General features: G+C 37.8%; 1 protein-coding gene across 1 annotated transcript in view; it reads right to left on the bottom strand.

Annotated features, from left to right (window-relative positions):
• Positions 1 to 15,722, bottom strand: part of INTS8 (integrator complex subunit 8) — a gene marked incomplete in the record, with an annotated part of 407,787 nt that overhangs the window by 230,964 nt on the left and 161,101 nt on the right. Inside the window, 6 exon segments of the mRNA XM_053715214.1 lie at positions 6,962 to 7,083; positions 7,619 to 7,820; positions 10,259 to 10,369; positions 10,472 to 10,605; positions 10,711 to 10,886; positions 11,419 to 11,492. Coding sequence (XP_053571189.1) covers positions 6,962 to 7,083; positions 7,619 to 7,820; positions 10,259 to 10,369; positions 10,472 to 10,605; positions 10,711 to 10,886; positions 11,419 to 11,492 — 819 coding nt within the window.

Consider the following 15,722-nt stretch of genomic DNA (forward strand, 5'->3'; position numbering starts at 1 on the left):
CGCACCATAAAAACATAATTTATGTAAGAACTTACCTCATAAATTCATTTATTTCATATTAGCAAGAGTCCATGAGCTAGTGACGTATGGGATATACATTCCTACCAGGAGGGGCAAAGTTTCCCAAACCTCAAAATGCCTATAAATACACCCCTCACCACACCCACAAATCAGTTTAACGAATAGCCAAGAAGTGGGGTGATAAAAAAAAGTGCGAAAGCATATAAAATAAGGAATTGGAATAGTTGTGCTTTATACAAAAAAATCATAACCACCAAAAAGGGTGGGCCTCATGGACTCTTGCTAATATGAAAGAAATGAATTTATCAGGTAAGTTCTTACATAAATTATGTTTTCTTTCATGTAATTAGCAAGAGTCCATGAGCTAGTGACGTATGGGATAATGACTACCCAAGATGTGGATCTTTCCACGCAAGAGTCACTAGAGAGGGAGGGATAAAATAAAGACAGCCAATTCCTGCTGAAAATAATCCACACCCAAAATAAAGTTTAATGAAAACATAAGCAGAAGATTCAAACTGAAACCGCTGCCTGAAGTACTTTTCTACCAAAAACTGCTTCAGAAGAAGAAAACACATCAAAATGGTAGAATTTAGTAAAAGTATGCAAAGAGGACCAAGTTGCTGCTTTGCAAATCTGATCAACCGAAGCCTCATTCCTAAACGCCCAGGAAGTAGAAACTGACCTAGTAGAATGATCTGTAATCCTTTGAGGCGGAGTTTTACCCGACTCGACATAAGCATGGTGAATTAAGGATTTCAACCAAGATGCCAAAGAAATGGCAGAAGCTTTCTGACCTTTTCTAGAACCGGAAAAGATGACAAATAGACTAGAAGTCTTTCGGAAAGACTTAGTAGCCTCAACATAATATTTCAAAGCTCTAACAACATCCAAAGAATGCAACGATTTCTCCTTAGAATTCTTAGGATTAGGACATAATGAAGGAACCACAATTTCTCTACTAATGTTGTTGGAATTCACAACCTTAGGTAAAAATTCAAAAGAAGTTCGCAACACCGCCTTATCCTGATGAAAAATCAGAAAAGGAGACTCACAAGAAAGAGCAGATAATTCAGAGACTCTTCTGGCAGAAGAGATGGCCAAAAGGAACAAAACTTTCCAAGAAAGTAATTTAATGTCCAATGAATGCATGGGTTCAAAAGGAGGAGCTTGAAGAGCCCTCAGAACCAAATTCAAACTCCAAGGAGGAGAAATAGACTTAATGACAGGTTTTATTCGAAACAAAGCTTGTACAAAACAATGAATATCAGGAAGATTAGCAATCTTTCTGTGAAAAAGAACAGAGAGAGCAGAGATTTGTCCTTTCAAGGAACTTGCGGACAAACCTTTATCTAAACCATCCTGAAGAAACTGTAAAATTCTCGGAATTCTAAAAGAATGCCAGGAAAAAAGATGAGAAAGACACCAAGAAATATAAGTCTTCCAGACTCTATAATATATCTCTCTAGATACAGATTTACGAGCCTGTAACATAGTATTAATCACAGAGTCAGAGAAACCTCTTTGACCAAGAATCAAGCGTTCAATCTCCATACCTTTAAATTTAAGGATTTGAGATCCTGATGGAAGAAAGGACCTTGCGACAGAAAGTCTGGTCTTAACGGAAGAGTCCACGGCTGGCAAGAGGCCATCCGGACAAGATCCGCATACCAAAACCTGTGAGGCCATGCTGGAGCTACCAGCAGAACAAACAAGCATTCCTTCAGAATCTTGGAGATTACTCTTGGAAGAAGAACTAGAGGCGGAAAGATATAGGCAGGATGATACTTCCAAGGAAGTGATAATGCATCCACTGCCTCCGCCTGAGGATCCCGGGATCTGGACAGATACCTGGGAAGTTTCTTGTTTAGATGAGAAGCCATCAGATCTATTTCTGGGAGTTCCCACATTTGAACAATCTGAAGAAATACCTCTGTGTGAAGAGACCATTCGCCCGGATGCAACGTTTGGCGACTGAGATAATCCGCTTCTTAATTGTCTATACCTGGGATATGAACCGCAGAGATTAGACAGGAGCTGGATTCCGCCCAAACCAGAATACGAGATACTTCTTTCATAGCCAGAGGACTGAGTCCCTCCTTGATGATTGAAGTATGCCACAGTTGTGAAATTGTCTGTCTGAAAACAAATGAACGACTCTCTCTTCAGAAGAGGCCAAGACTGAAGAGCTCTGAAAATTGCACGGAGTCCCAAAATATTGATCGGTAATCTCACCTCCTGAGATTCCCAAACCCCTTGTGCCGTCAGAGACCCCCACACAGCTCCCCAACCTGTAAGACTTGCATCTGTTGAGATTATAGTCCAGGTCGGAAGAACAAAAGAAGCCCCCTGAATTAAACGATGGTGATCTGTCCACCACGTCAGAGAATGTCGGACAATCGGTTTTAAAGATATTAATTGAGATATCTTTGTGTAATCCCTGCACCATTGGTTCAGCATACAGAGCTGAAGAGGTCGCATGTGAAAACGAGCAAAGGGGATCGCGTCCGATGCAGCAGTCATAAGACCTAGAATTTCCATGCATAAGGCTACCGAAGGGAATGACTGTGACTGAAGGTTTCGACAAGCTGAAATCAATTTTAGACGTCTCTTGTCTGTCAAAGATAGAGTCATGGACACTGAATCTATCTGGAAACCTAAAAAGGTTACCCTTGTCTGAGGAATCAATGAAGTTTTTAGTGAATTGATCCTCCAACCATGATCTTGAAGAAACAACACAAGTCGATTCGTATGAGATTCTGCTAAATGTGAAGACTGAGCAAGTACCAAGATATCGTCCAAATAAGGAAATACCACAATACCCTGTTCTCCGATTACAGACAGAAGGGCACCGAGAACCTTTGTAAAAATTCTTGGAGCTGTAGCTAGGCCAAACGGCAGAGCCACAAACTGGTAATGCTTGTCCAGGAAAGAGAATCTCAGGAACTGATAGTGAACTGGATGAATCGGAATATGCAGATATGCATCCTGTAAATCTATTGTAGACATATAATGCCCTTGCTGAACAAAAGGCAAGATAGTCCTTACAGTTACCATTTTGAATGGTGGTATCCTTACATAACGATTCAATATTTTTAGATCCAGAACTGGTCTGAAGGAATTCTCCTTCTTGGGTACAATGAAGAGATTCGAATAAAACCCCAGCCCCTGTTCCAAAACTGGAACTGGCATAATTACTCCAGCCAACTCTAGATCTGAAACACATTTCAGAAATGCTTGAGCTTTCACTGGGTTTACTGGGACACGGGAAAGAAAAAATCTCTTTGCAGGAGGTCTTATCTTGAAACCAATTCTGTACCCTTCTGAAACAATGTTCTGAATCCAAAGATTGTGAACAGAATTGATCCAAATTTCTTTGAAAAAACGTAATCTGCCCCCTACCAGCTGAGCTGGAATGAGGGCCGCACCTTCATGTGGACTTAGAAGCTGGCTTTGCTTTTCTAGAAGGCTTGGATTTATTCCAGACTGGAGATGGTTTCCAAACTGAAACTGCTCCTGAGGATGAAGGATCAGGCTTTTGTTCTTTGTTGAAACGAAAACGATTATTAGCCCTGTTTTTACCTTTAGATTTTTTATCCTGTGGTAAAAAAGTTCCTTTCCCACCAGTAACAGTTGAGATCATAGAATCCAACTGAGAACCAAATAATTTATTACCCTGGAAAGAAAGGGAAAGTAGAGTCGATTTAGAAGACATATCAGCATTCCAAGTTTTAAGCCATAAAGCTCTTCTAGCTAAAATAGCTAGAGACATAAACCTGACATCAACTCTGATATCAAAAATGGCATCACAGATAAAATTATTAGCATGTTGAAGAAGAATAATAATATTATGAGAATCATGATCTGTTACTTGTTGCGCTAAAGTTTCCAACCAAAAAGTTGAAGCTGCAGCAACATCAGCCAATGATATAGCAGGTCTAAGAAGATTACCTGAACACAGATAAGCTTTTCTTAGAAAGGATTCAATTTTCCTATCTAAAGGATCCTTAAAGGAAGTACCATCTGCCGTAGGAATAGTAGTACGTTTAGCAAGGGTGGAAATAGCCCCATCAACTTTAGGGATTTTGTCCCAAAACTCTAATCTGTCGGACGGTACAGGATATAATTGCTTAAAACGTTTAGAAGGAGTAAATGAATTACCCAAATTATTCCATTCTCTGGAAATTACTTCAGAAATAGCACCAGGAACAGGAAAAACTTCTGGAATAACCACAGGAGATCTAAAGACCTTGTCTAAACGTTTAGATTTAGTATCAAGAGGACCAGAATCCTCAATTTCTAATGCAATTAGGACTTCTTGAAGTAAAGAACGGATAAATTCCATTTTAAATAAATATGACGATTTATCAGCATCAACCTCTGAGACAGAATCCTCTGTATCAGAAGAATCATTAGAATCAGAATGATGATGTTCATTTAAAAATTCATCTGTATAAAGAGAAGTTTTAAAAGACTTTTTATGTTTACCAGAAGGAGGAATAACAGACATAGCCTTCTTAATGGATTCAGAAACAAAATCTCTTATGTTATCAGGAACACTCTGATCATTAGATGTTGATGGAACTGCAACAGGTAATGGTACTTTACTAAAGGAAATATTTTCTGCATTAACAAGTTTGTCATGACATTTAATACAAACAACAGCTGGAGGAACAACTACCAAAAGTTTACAGCAGATACACTTAGCTTTGGTAGTTCCAGCACCAGGCAGCGATTTTCCAGTAGTATCTTCTGACTCAGTTGCAATGTGGGACATCTTGCAATATGTAATAGAAAAAACAACATATAAAACAAAATTGATCAAATTCCTTAAATGACAGTTTCAGGAATAGGAAAAAATGCCAGTGAACAAGCTTCTAGCAACCAGAAGCAACAAATAATGAGACTTAAATAAAGTGGAGACAAAATTGACGCCCAGATTATTTGGCGCCTAAATGCTATTAGCGCCAAAAATGACGCCACATCCGGAACGCCGACATTTTTGGCGCGAAAAACGTCAAAAATGATGCAACTTCCGGCGACACGTATGACGCCGGAAATAGAAAAAAATTTTCGCGCCAAGAATGACACAATAAAATGAAGCATTTTCAGCCCCCGCGAGCCTAACAGCCCACAGGGAAAAAGTCAAATTTTAAGGTAAGATAAAAATGATATATTCAAATGCATTATCCCAAATATGAAACTGACTGTCTGAAATAAGGAAATGTTGAACATCCTGAGTCAAGGCAAATAAATGTTTGAATACATATATTTAGAACTTTATAAAAAAGTGCCCAACCATAGCTTTAGAGTGTCACAGAAAATAAGACGTACTTACCCCAGGACACTCATCTACATGTTGTAGAAAGCCAAACCAGTACTGAAACGAAAATCAGCAGAGGTAATGGTATAAATATAAGAGTATATCGTCGATCTGAAAAGGGAGGTAAGAGATGAATCTCTACGACCGATAACAGAGAACCCATGAAATAGACCCCGTAGAAGGAGATCATTGAATTCAAATAGGCAATACTCTCCTCACATCCCTCTGACATTCACTGCACGCTGAGAGGAAAACCGGGCTCCAACCTGCTGCGGAGCGCATATCAACGTAGAATCTAGCACAAACTTACTTCACCACCTCCATAGGAGGCAAAGTTTGTAAAACTGATTTGTGGGTGTGGTGAGGGGTGTATTTATAGGCATTTTGAGGTTTGGGAAACTTTGCCCCTCCTGGTAGGAATGTATATCCCATACGTCACTAGCTCATGGACTCTTGCTAATTACATGAAAGAAAACATAATTAAGACAATTGCATGTAAATCCACCCTGTTCAATAATCCCCTTCCGGAGATATTAAGCTTTGATTCCATACAGATAAAAGGAGTCACACTGTGACCCTGTCTTCTTGCATTATCATACGAGTATAAAATGAAACTATCTTACCGGAATCACTGCCATGGAACATACACACAGCCTCTCAAGTTTGACAGTCTTGTAGCATCGCACCTGACATGGACATGGACATGGACATGACATGAAACTCGTCAACACTGATTGCTTAGGAGCTGTTAATACGAGTCTGGATGGTTTTGCATGAAAGACTCTCCCTGCATCTCCAGACCCTAACATTCGTCAATGCTCTCATTGAGAGGCTGACAAGACAACTTAAAACTCCTGTCTCATACAGCAGAGTACTACCCTCCATAAGAGACTACTCCGAAACTTCACTGCCATCCTCCGGTGACGAAAGGCAAAGAATGACTGGGGGATGAGGGAAGTGGGGGAGGTATTTAAGCCTTTGGCTGGGGTGTCTTTGCCTCCTCCTGGTGGCCAGGTTCTGTATTCCCACAAGGAATGAAGCCGAAAATACACAATAACAGATGTGAAGATTACATTGTAGTCAGCTTAACAGTTTTAATTCCCAACAGTAATTGAATGGAATCGTGGACTCCCCATGCCATTGGAAAGAAAAAAAAAAATTATTTAACGGGAGTAAAGAAATCAAAATTGAAATGTGCATGAATGAATTTCAATTTTAAAAAGAAACATTTTTGCAATATACTTTCATGAGCAGAAATGCTTCTAGTAAAAGCTATTACTGTTTCAGCAGCATACACACATATGCTATGTGTGACTAGAGGTTCAGGATTCAAGCACAATGCCTGATCACAGAGATGAAAGTTGTGCGTATTGCATCAGTGAAGACTTTGTGTCATACAAGCCACTGCTGACTCTGAGAAAGTGTGATGCTTAAATGCTGGTACACGTGGGCACTCCAGGCATATGTGCGTATGTTGCTTAAAAACGGTAATAACTTTTATTAGAAGAGTTTTCACTAATGAAAGTATATTGAAAAAATGTAAAAGCACTCATGCTCATTTTGACCTTTCTATCCCATTAATTAATTTATAATGCTGCTAAGGACTGATGATTTTACCTTAACATAAGGATTACTTTGCACCAAAGATGCAGGCACTTGCTGAGTTAGGTATTCATTTTCCCGCCAGTTAAGCAAGAAAGCCACACACTCTTCTGACACAATTTGACGAAGAGGGATATCTGAAAGAAGTAAAACAAGTGAACAGGTCAGAAGTTGTTGAACTCAGTGATACATTAATATTTGTGTATACTACAACTCTGAATACATAACCCTCTAAAACAGACATGGAAATATAAATGAGACACTGAGTGGACAGGTGTAAGTTAAAATGCTGGGGGTTTCTGGAAGTCTGGAGGAATCAGGCAAACCCACAACACCACCCTATAAACTGGAAACCTCCCCTGCAAATGCCTGTGACATTCAAGATATGTCGCAAAGAGCAATATTTAACTCCCTCACTACCAGAATTGTAGCCCTGTTTAAGGCAGGCAAAGAAAACAGCAAATCACATCTGCTAAATAATGTTTAAGTTATGTAACTTAATAAACTAATTATTCTATTGCATCATATGAGTCCATAGCTGGAACAAGTTTGTATAATAAACAGGATCAGGATGACTGATCCTGTTTCTTTTTTCTTTTCAACTTATACACAAACTATAATAAATAAAGTTATCTGGTATTGAAAGCACATACACACAAAAAAAATCCTCACCAGGAATCCTCATTTCAAGATAACCACGGACCCTGCTAATTAGTTCAGGAGCTGGACGCTCCCCAGATAGACCAGTTCCAGCTTCATATGTGCGAATGTCTAAAAGCAGCATCTCATTGAGCGTGACCTGACGGAGCTTAGGAGAAAACTCAGTCACTAGCTCCAGGCAGGCTGCAAAAAGTTGCTTAGCCTGAAGGTAATTCTGAAGAAAAAAAACACAACAATTATTTTTACACATATTAATACTGTACAGATACAAATAATTGTATTTTCAGTGTAGTATTTATTTTATACTTTCAAAAATAAAGAGAATAATTTGATAGTTTGAAGACTGATAACATTAATATTAGGGTTGCACCGATACCATTTTTTTAAGACTGAGTACAAGTACCGATACTTTTTTTCAAATACTCACCGTTACGAATTACCGATACTTTTTTTTAATGTCATGGCAGTTTACCAAGCACAATACAGACTAATGATTTAAGATTGCTTCTTTATAATTATGAACTGTATCTCAAAAGACATATAATGAAACAGTTTTATGTGCTTGTTGTCACAAAGTTCACAGAACATGTTTAAAATACAAATATTACAATAAAATATATTAATAATAACAACAATAAATAACAGCTGCAGCAGCTGGGACTGGAAAGCTACAATTTAAAGGGTGATTACTGGATGCAATTGCATTGTAGGGTACCTATATAACATCAATCTGACATTTGTACTTAATACAAAGTAATATAATTTAATTCTGAAAATAATATTGGGGGAAGGAGTATCCCAGTAATCCCAGGTAGGCTTCCAGCTGTAAAGTAGCAGCTTTTGGAGCACTGCTCTAACGTACAATAATACAAATAACAGCAATTTGTATTGGCAGAACAGGAGTGAACAATTTTTAGTTAAGTCTTCACTCCATCTTAAAGTGAATGTAAATTTTGATGCTAAAGTGCCCGGTTTTTAAAACTTTGATTAAAAACAGGGGCACTTTAATTCATCAAAACTTACATTTCACTCCTGTTGTGACAAAAAAACTTACCTTTTAAACTTCACAGCAGCTCCAGCTTCCTCCAGCCTCACAAGCCATTTCTGATGTCAGAAATGATTGATAGGTCATCCTCCAATCACAGCTTCCCCCCCGGGGGATTCAGTGTCTGATTCACTGCTGTGATTGGAGGAAGCCAGATGCCTCATTTTAGACCCAGGAAGAGGCTTTGAAACGGGTGGAGGAAGCTGGAGCTGCTGTGAAGATTAAAAGGTAAGATTTTTGTCACAACAGGAGTGAAATTAAAATTTTGATGAATTAAAGTGCCCCTGTTTTTAATCGATGTTTTAAAAACCGGGCACTTTAGCATCAAAATTTACATTCACTTTAAATTGAAATGGGAACATGCAGTTTGAAAAACGCCACAAGATGGCATATGGGTAGGAATTGGAGGTATCGTTTAAGTGTCGGTGCATTTGCACGAGTACAAGTACTCATGCAAATACTTGGTATCGGTGCAACCGTAATTAATATGCTTTAAATGCAGTATTCTGAGAGTAAGCCATTTATTTACATTTGAATAGATTTTCCCCTCCCTTCTGTTTATTAATCTTACATGGTATGTTAAGATAGGATCAGGTCACATGCACGTTGTACGGTTAGCAACAAAAACGGGAAATGCTGTATTTGTTGTAATAATCAATTGCTACATTTACAACTGCCATGTGATCTAACCTAGTGTTTGTATCTGTCAAAAACTGGATATTTAAGCACCATTGCCATAAATTGTATAAAAAGTGACATTGGTGGCTTTTTTTGTATCCCCCTTACTAGAAGGCAAAAGAAAATGTTTGCTTATGTGGCCATCAGGTGACACAAAAATATCTTGCAGCTTTTACACTGGCAAGAAGGTGGAAAAAGATGATAAATAACAGTATTTATAGTAATACAACTCATGAAATATTAAATACTAGATCTGTGAGATTAATAATTATAAATATAATCAATCATTTGGTTTATTGAGTGTGTGGCTGGTATGTGTAAGTTATGCAAACTAAAGACTACCATGAGACTGTTTGAAGACACAAAATGTAGATTAAAGTGTGTGGGGGACGACGACATAGTACTTAATGGTTACGATAAATGTCCCTTAAGAGGGACATTAAACTTATAATTTAGCTTGCTATAAATTAATTTAGGCAATTAAAATAACACATTGTAATATAGTAATTTATTTTTCTTGCAGAAAAATATATCTCTCTCTGAAAACTAGAAAGACTGTTGTTTAAAATCTATAAATTAACCCAATTAACCCAGGTACATTAAAAAAACAGTGATTGCTTACAGCAGAGCACAAACTAATATACAACTACCCCTGATTGGCCACAATCAAGATATCCAAGGTTACATACTCACTAAAGTTGTCAAGTGGACTATTATGGATGCCATTTTGTCTGTAGTTTTGCAAGTTTTAAATACAATTAATTGCCTAACTGTTGATTTAATATATATATATATATATATATATCTCCATATATATCCATGTCTCTTAAACAAGCATTAAATATGGTTTTCTGCAAATAAGGATTTCAAATCTTTACTTGGGGGATTAAAAGTGGTCAAAGAATATAACGATTTTACTGAAGACTCACCTTAATTGCACTACAGTGTAACCCCTTGGCCATGAGGATAAAGACCATATCCCGTGTCAGGTTATCTTTAATTCCAAGTATTATTCCACTATAAATTGAAGGTATTTCCCACTGGCAAAAAAAAATATGCAGGATTATATTATTATATAAGCACTGATACAAATCTCTCCTCCAAGCCTCGCAGATCATTACAAAATGCAGACCATGACTTACTTTGCTTGACACCATCCAGTACTGGCTGTCTGATGTCATCCCATGCAACTCTATTAAGATCTGTCTGATTCTCCACGGATCCACACTCAGTATGAGCTGATGTTCCAGTTGGCCAATATTAACACTAGCAGAAGCTGTAGTAATATACAAAACACATTTTAGTACAGGTACATGAAAATAATTCACTTGACAAAAGTACCACTTATTAAAGACAATGACAGCAGAATGTTCCAACTAACCTGGTATGTCATAAAAAGATGTCACAGGTTTAGTACAGAGATTGACCCGTGAATTTCTCTTTCTTATTTGCTCTACTAACATCTTCCTTTCATCATCTGTGAGTAACTTAATGAAAAGCTCATGGGAAGAAATCATAAACACTAATTGCAGGTCTTCCATTCCCAGACAAAGGTCCCTGAGCAAAAAACAAAAGTATAAATGACTTAATCTCCAAATGGTTATAAGTCAAAAAATGCCTACAAAAACTATTAAACACATCTTATAACAGCAAACACTTTTATATATTATATACAAATCTAAAATTGTTACATTCATCAAGGTACGTTTGTAAGTGGTTTAATATCTACATATATAGTTTAAAAACATAAAAAAATATTCAGGCATTTTTAAAAAAGAAATAAAGCCTGCACACATATATATGAAGTTTTCTTAGTACCATTTCCTGGTCAAAGCATGTAAGTTCAGCTGTCCATACCAAGTCAAACCCCCTAATCTAATACTTTCAATACTTAATATAGTAATCAGTTCTAATCTGCTTGCATGCCTTGGTTGTGCTTGCAGCACAAGTGACTGATCTGAGCAGGGTAAGTTCTAGTATACCTTTTCAACAAAATATGTGTGTTACTGCTAAGTAAAACTGGCTGTGTATTGCAAACACAAAATAATTATATCCTGTGCAGAATTACAATTTAATGGGCTTAACTTACTTTAAAAATGTTGCAATTGTTCTTTTCGCTGTGTCTGATGATGATTGGTTTAAATTCAATGACTTGGAACAAACCTAATGGATTTAATAATATTAATATAGATTAACAATATTACAGTGCAGTTCAATTACTTTCAAATATGAAAACTTGAAATATGCTAGAATTACAAAATAAATCAATCGGTTACTAAATATTTCACTGGAAAATGTGAATCATGTCCCCATTATTGATAAATAATTCTCAAACAAACATTGATTTTGTCTGGGCACACAAACCATCCTCACTCATGAGTTACTGTCCACCTATATGAATGAATGAGTATATCTCTGCCACATACCCCTGCCTCTCCTATTCTTTCCTCTGCACTCTCATGACATGAACTAAGTTGAGCAACACAATCTTCCCTACCCCTCTAAGTGATCACATAAGACAGATGCATCTTCAGGGTTAAAATTTTCATTTGGAGTCATTATCATCAGAGTATTTGACCCACTCTGCCTGGATCAGGAGAAGTGAACTTTCCTGTCACATGTTAAATAATCTACTGCATATGAGCAAGCTGATTTAATGACTCATAAGACATACACATCAAGATATGGAACAAATTGCATACACCTGGCTTTTCTAATACAGACATTACAAAAATAGTTTGTTTTTATATCAGAAAGGAAAATACAATAAATCCCAGCAAAATGTTAGCTACAAATCAAATAAAGAATATTTGTGTATTAAAAATAAAACATTGCACAAAAATTGCACCTTACACCACACAGAATCCACCAAATGTATCCAAGCGTATTGGACAGATGTTGGAGGGGCTGTGGAGAAAAAGGCACTTCTACACATATGATGGGACTGCTGAGCTATTAGCCAATATTGTGATGATACATCGTACAATAACTCGCCTACAAATGTTAAGGTTGCCTAAATCCAAAGAGATATATTGGTTAATTGACAGATTTAAATCTCCATGTAAATTCCAAACTACCTTCTTTGGGATATTGGTGAACTCAGCCAAAAAATGAATTCCTAGATATTGGAAGAAACATCAAACTCCCTCATTTAAAAGAGTGGGTCAATTTGGTCAGTCACACTCTACAGCTAGAACAAATTTCATATGCTTATTGAGGAAGAAGAAACTTGATTGCAACAACTGAGTCCTTCTGAGTGTAGAGAACCCTCATATCATTCTTGAGAAATTGGGGTCAAAGAAGGGGTGGTAACATACACCTTTTTTGTATAGATGATGACTAAGATGATGATGGAATCTGCTATTTAGGGGACACTATGGCTTGTATTGAATTTATCTGCTGCTTACTGGAGCATTAAATCACTTATTCAGGAACAGTGTAAGTCTGCTTTTAGTAGTTAGTTTGACTACTTGCAGTTTATATTATACATTGCTAGAGTTATGATGGTCTTGTAATATGTCTTACTAAATATTGTTTTAATGCATTTTGTTCTGTAGTTTTTTTTTTTTTAAATAATCTTTTATTGAGATTTGTGATATTTAAACATCAACAGATATCATAGCAAATATTATACATGCTTCAATTAGTAAATGCACAATAAACCATTACATCCCATATATCAACATGTGACAATTGTACAATACTTTAGCTAACAAAAACTTGGGAATCTCATTTTAAAGTTGTTCAGAATAGCAATAAACAGTGGTCAGTTCGATGGTTACTCAGAAACCAATTGATCTAGGAAATAATGGCTTTCTTAAGGATGATAACCACATAAATAATACATACCTAAACACAACAGCGGGTAAACACTGCTTTAAGGTAGCTAGATAACATTACCCCTGAAATTAAAACTCTGAAATGGGTGAAGCCCAGCAGGGGTCCACGTTAGTATATGGGGGGGGGGGGAGATATATATATATATATATAATGCAAACTTATAATAGCTTCGAGCGACAGATATAATATATGTAGTAGCAATCCTGGGATTGTATTGTATCTCTTAAGCTATAATAGTGCAGAGGGTGAAAATTGGACTTAAGTATAGAGGAGCGCTGTAAATTATGATAGAGAAGTGACATATTTATACAACAGGGTCAGTGATGTTAGGATCTTCGTACTACTAGAAGGGTCAACCCCTAGACATAGCAGAGTGTCAAAAGTGGGTTTATCTTTCATAAAAAGACGCCAAATATAGTGTGCCTATGAGGGCAGATAAATATTGAACAGACTCAATGCCTATCACAAAAGTTCAACACTGGGTATAGTGATGAGAGTGATAACCCAAGGTATCTGTTATATAAAGTGTGTGGTAGTGAGGCGCATCACAATTAAACTGGTGACTGAACATCTTGAGGGTCAGAAAAATGTGAGATAAGCCAGCTAAGAGTTATGGTAAATCAGTGTAACTGGCAATACATATATGTCTTCACTCAAAGCCAGCAGGCCCATACTATCGAACAATGTGTATGCTGTACAGTAAACATTGTCAGTGTTCTTTTATTAGTAAAGTCCCCCCTGAATTTATGGGGCATGACAGTGAGAACCAGAGTCGCCACCCCGGTCCCCCCTCCACAGCAATATCTTTAAACACAGTCAACAAACTAGGGTTGCTGTAGCTGGAGGGTAAGGGGGTGGAGACTGACCTCATATGAAGCTTGATTACAGGGTAAAAATGTTTAACTTAGCATGGGTATATAACCTAGAGGCTATAATAGAGAGAGTTAGGGCCACTGCAGCTGGCACCTCTCCAAAATAACATAAGCATACGAGAAGCCACATAGCAAATAAAAGAGCTAAACATACTTGTACAATACTAAGATACTGTGACGCCCGAGGACGTAGAGCTAGATTTTGGTCCTGCTGGTAGTAGAGTAACTCTCCGATTCTGGTATAGCATAAAATAACATGTTCACTATAAAATAGCCTACTGGTATATGGCAGTCTAATGGCTGTAGAGCAGTAGTTTCTAAAGTAGTAGAATTGTACAGCATGGGATATAAACTACGATGCACTAAGGGTCCACATGAGGCATTAGTTATGAGACAAGTAAGGATATATTTAGCATCAGCTAATGGTGTACTATTAGGCTTATGCAGGGCAGGAACAACATAACTTCCCTAATTTCTAAGTACATAGTATACAGTAAAACAGTAGTATAGATAACAGATAGAACGAGATTTGACAGAGAGGAGCAAATATATCAAGTCATACATATAACATGAAAGAACATAAGTTAACAATGCTAACAGGGAAAAAATAGATGTGTTTCTTCGCCATTTGTAGACAAATTGGCATAGGCTAAATATGTATGAATCAGGTAAACCTATCTGTTTTCCTGAGAGACAGAAATATGGCTCCTCTGTGAGCTCTGATAACTAACCATAAAAAGCTAGGGCTGGGATTGATTATGCAATATATTAGAGGCCTGAGACTAGGGTCACACCATTTGAAAAAAACATGATATTTCAGACATCAGACTATTAAGTCATCATTTAGAATATCATCCATCTAGAAGTTAGGAACTAGCATCTGTTATATTTACTAAGTCATGAGACACGCTTATAAATGGTGAGCCAGAAGAAACTGCTTAGCTGTCCCTTTTCCAAAGAAGATCTTGTTTGTAATCTATGGGAAGCAAGCGAAACACATGTGGAAGTGATTACTCACATCGGCACAGTGCTCCTCATCAAAGTCCATGGCTGCTATCCTACTCCCCTTTTAATGAGAGCACTGATCTTATGTCCCTTGATATCAGCAGATTGTAATGGATAGGCCAGCTGATCACTGAATCTGCTGGACATGGCAAGAGTGTCCGTGCGATATGAAGAGGTCCGCGGTCTAGGATTCAAGTCTGCCAACCTATAGGCCTGTCCTCCGATATTACCGTCAGAGATGCCAGGTAGTGTCTGAAATAGCCGGAATTCAGGGCATCAAAAGAGGTGCAAGAGGGATCTGGAGTATCCGTTGAAAGAGTGGTGGAGCCTACAGGAGAGTGTGCTAATTCAGGCCGCCTACCAACCGGCTGCATCACGAGGGGACTCCGTTTTACTCCCCAACCTTGTTGCTTGATTAGGTGTGGCTCTCGATACCCGGTGGCTGCCCCTCCATGATCAAAGGTCACAAGCATGTAGAGCACATCTATGGCTGTGGGGTGCAGTTTGGAGATGGGCGATTGCTGAGGTGCCATGTTCTGTAGATCCCTCACCATCTCTGTTATGGGGAACCCGGTAGCTGCAGTAACTTCCGATCTGCAAGATATGGGGTTCTGTGATCGCCCAGTCTCCAATATGTTCGATTGGCCGTCCTGTATGTCAGGGCATATCGAGGGCT

Source organism: Bombina bombina, chromosome 5, assembly GCF_027579735.1.
Source record: "Bombina bombina isolate aBomBom1 chromosome 5, aBomBom1.pri, whole genome shotgun sequence".
In the NCBI taxonomy this organism is placed as follows: Eukaryota; Metazoa; Chordata; class Amphibia; order Anura; family Bombinatoridae; genus Bombina; species Bombina bombina.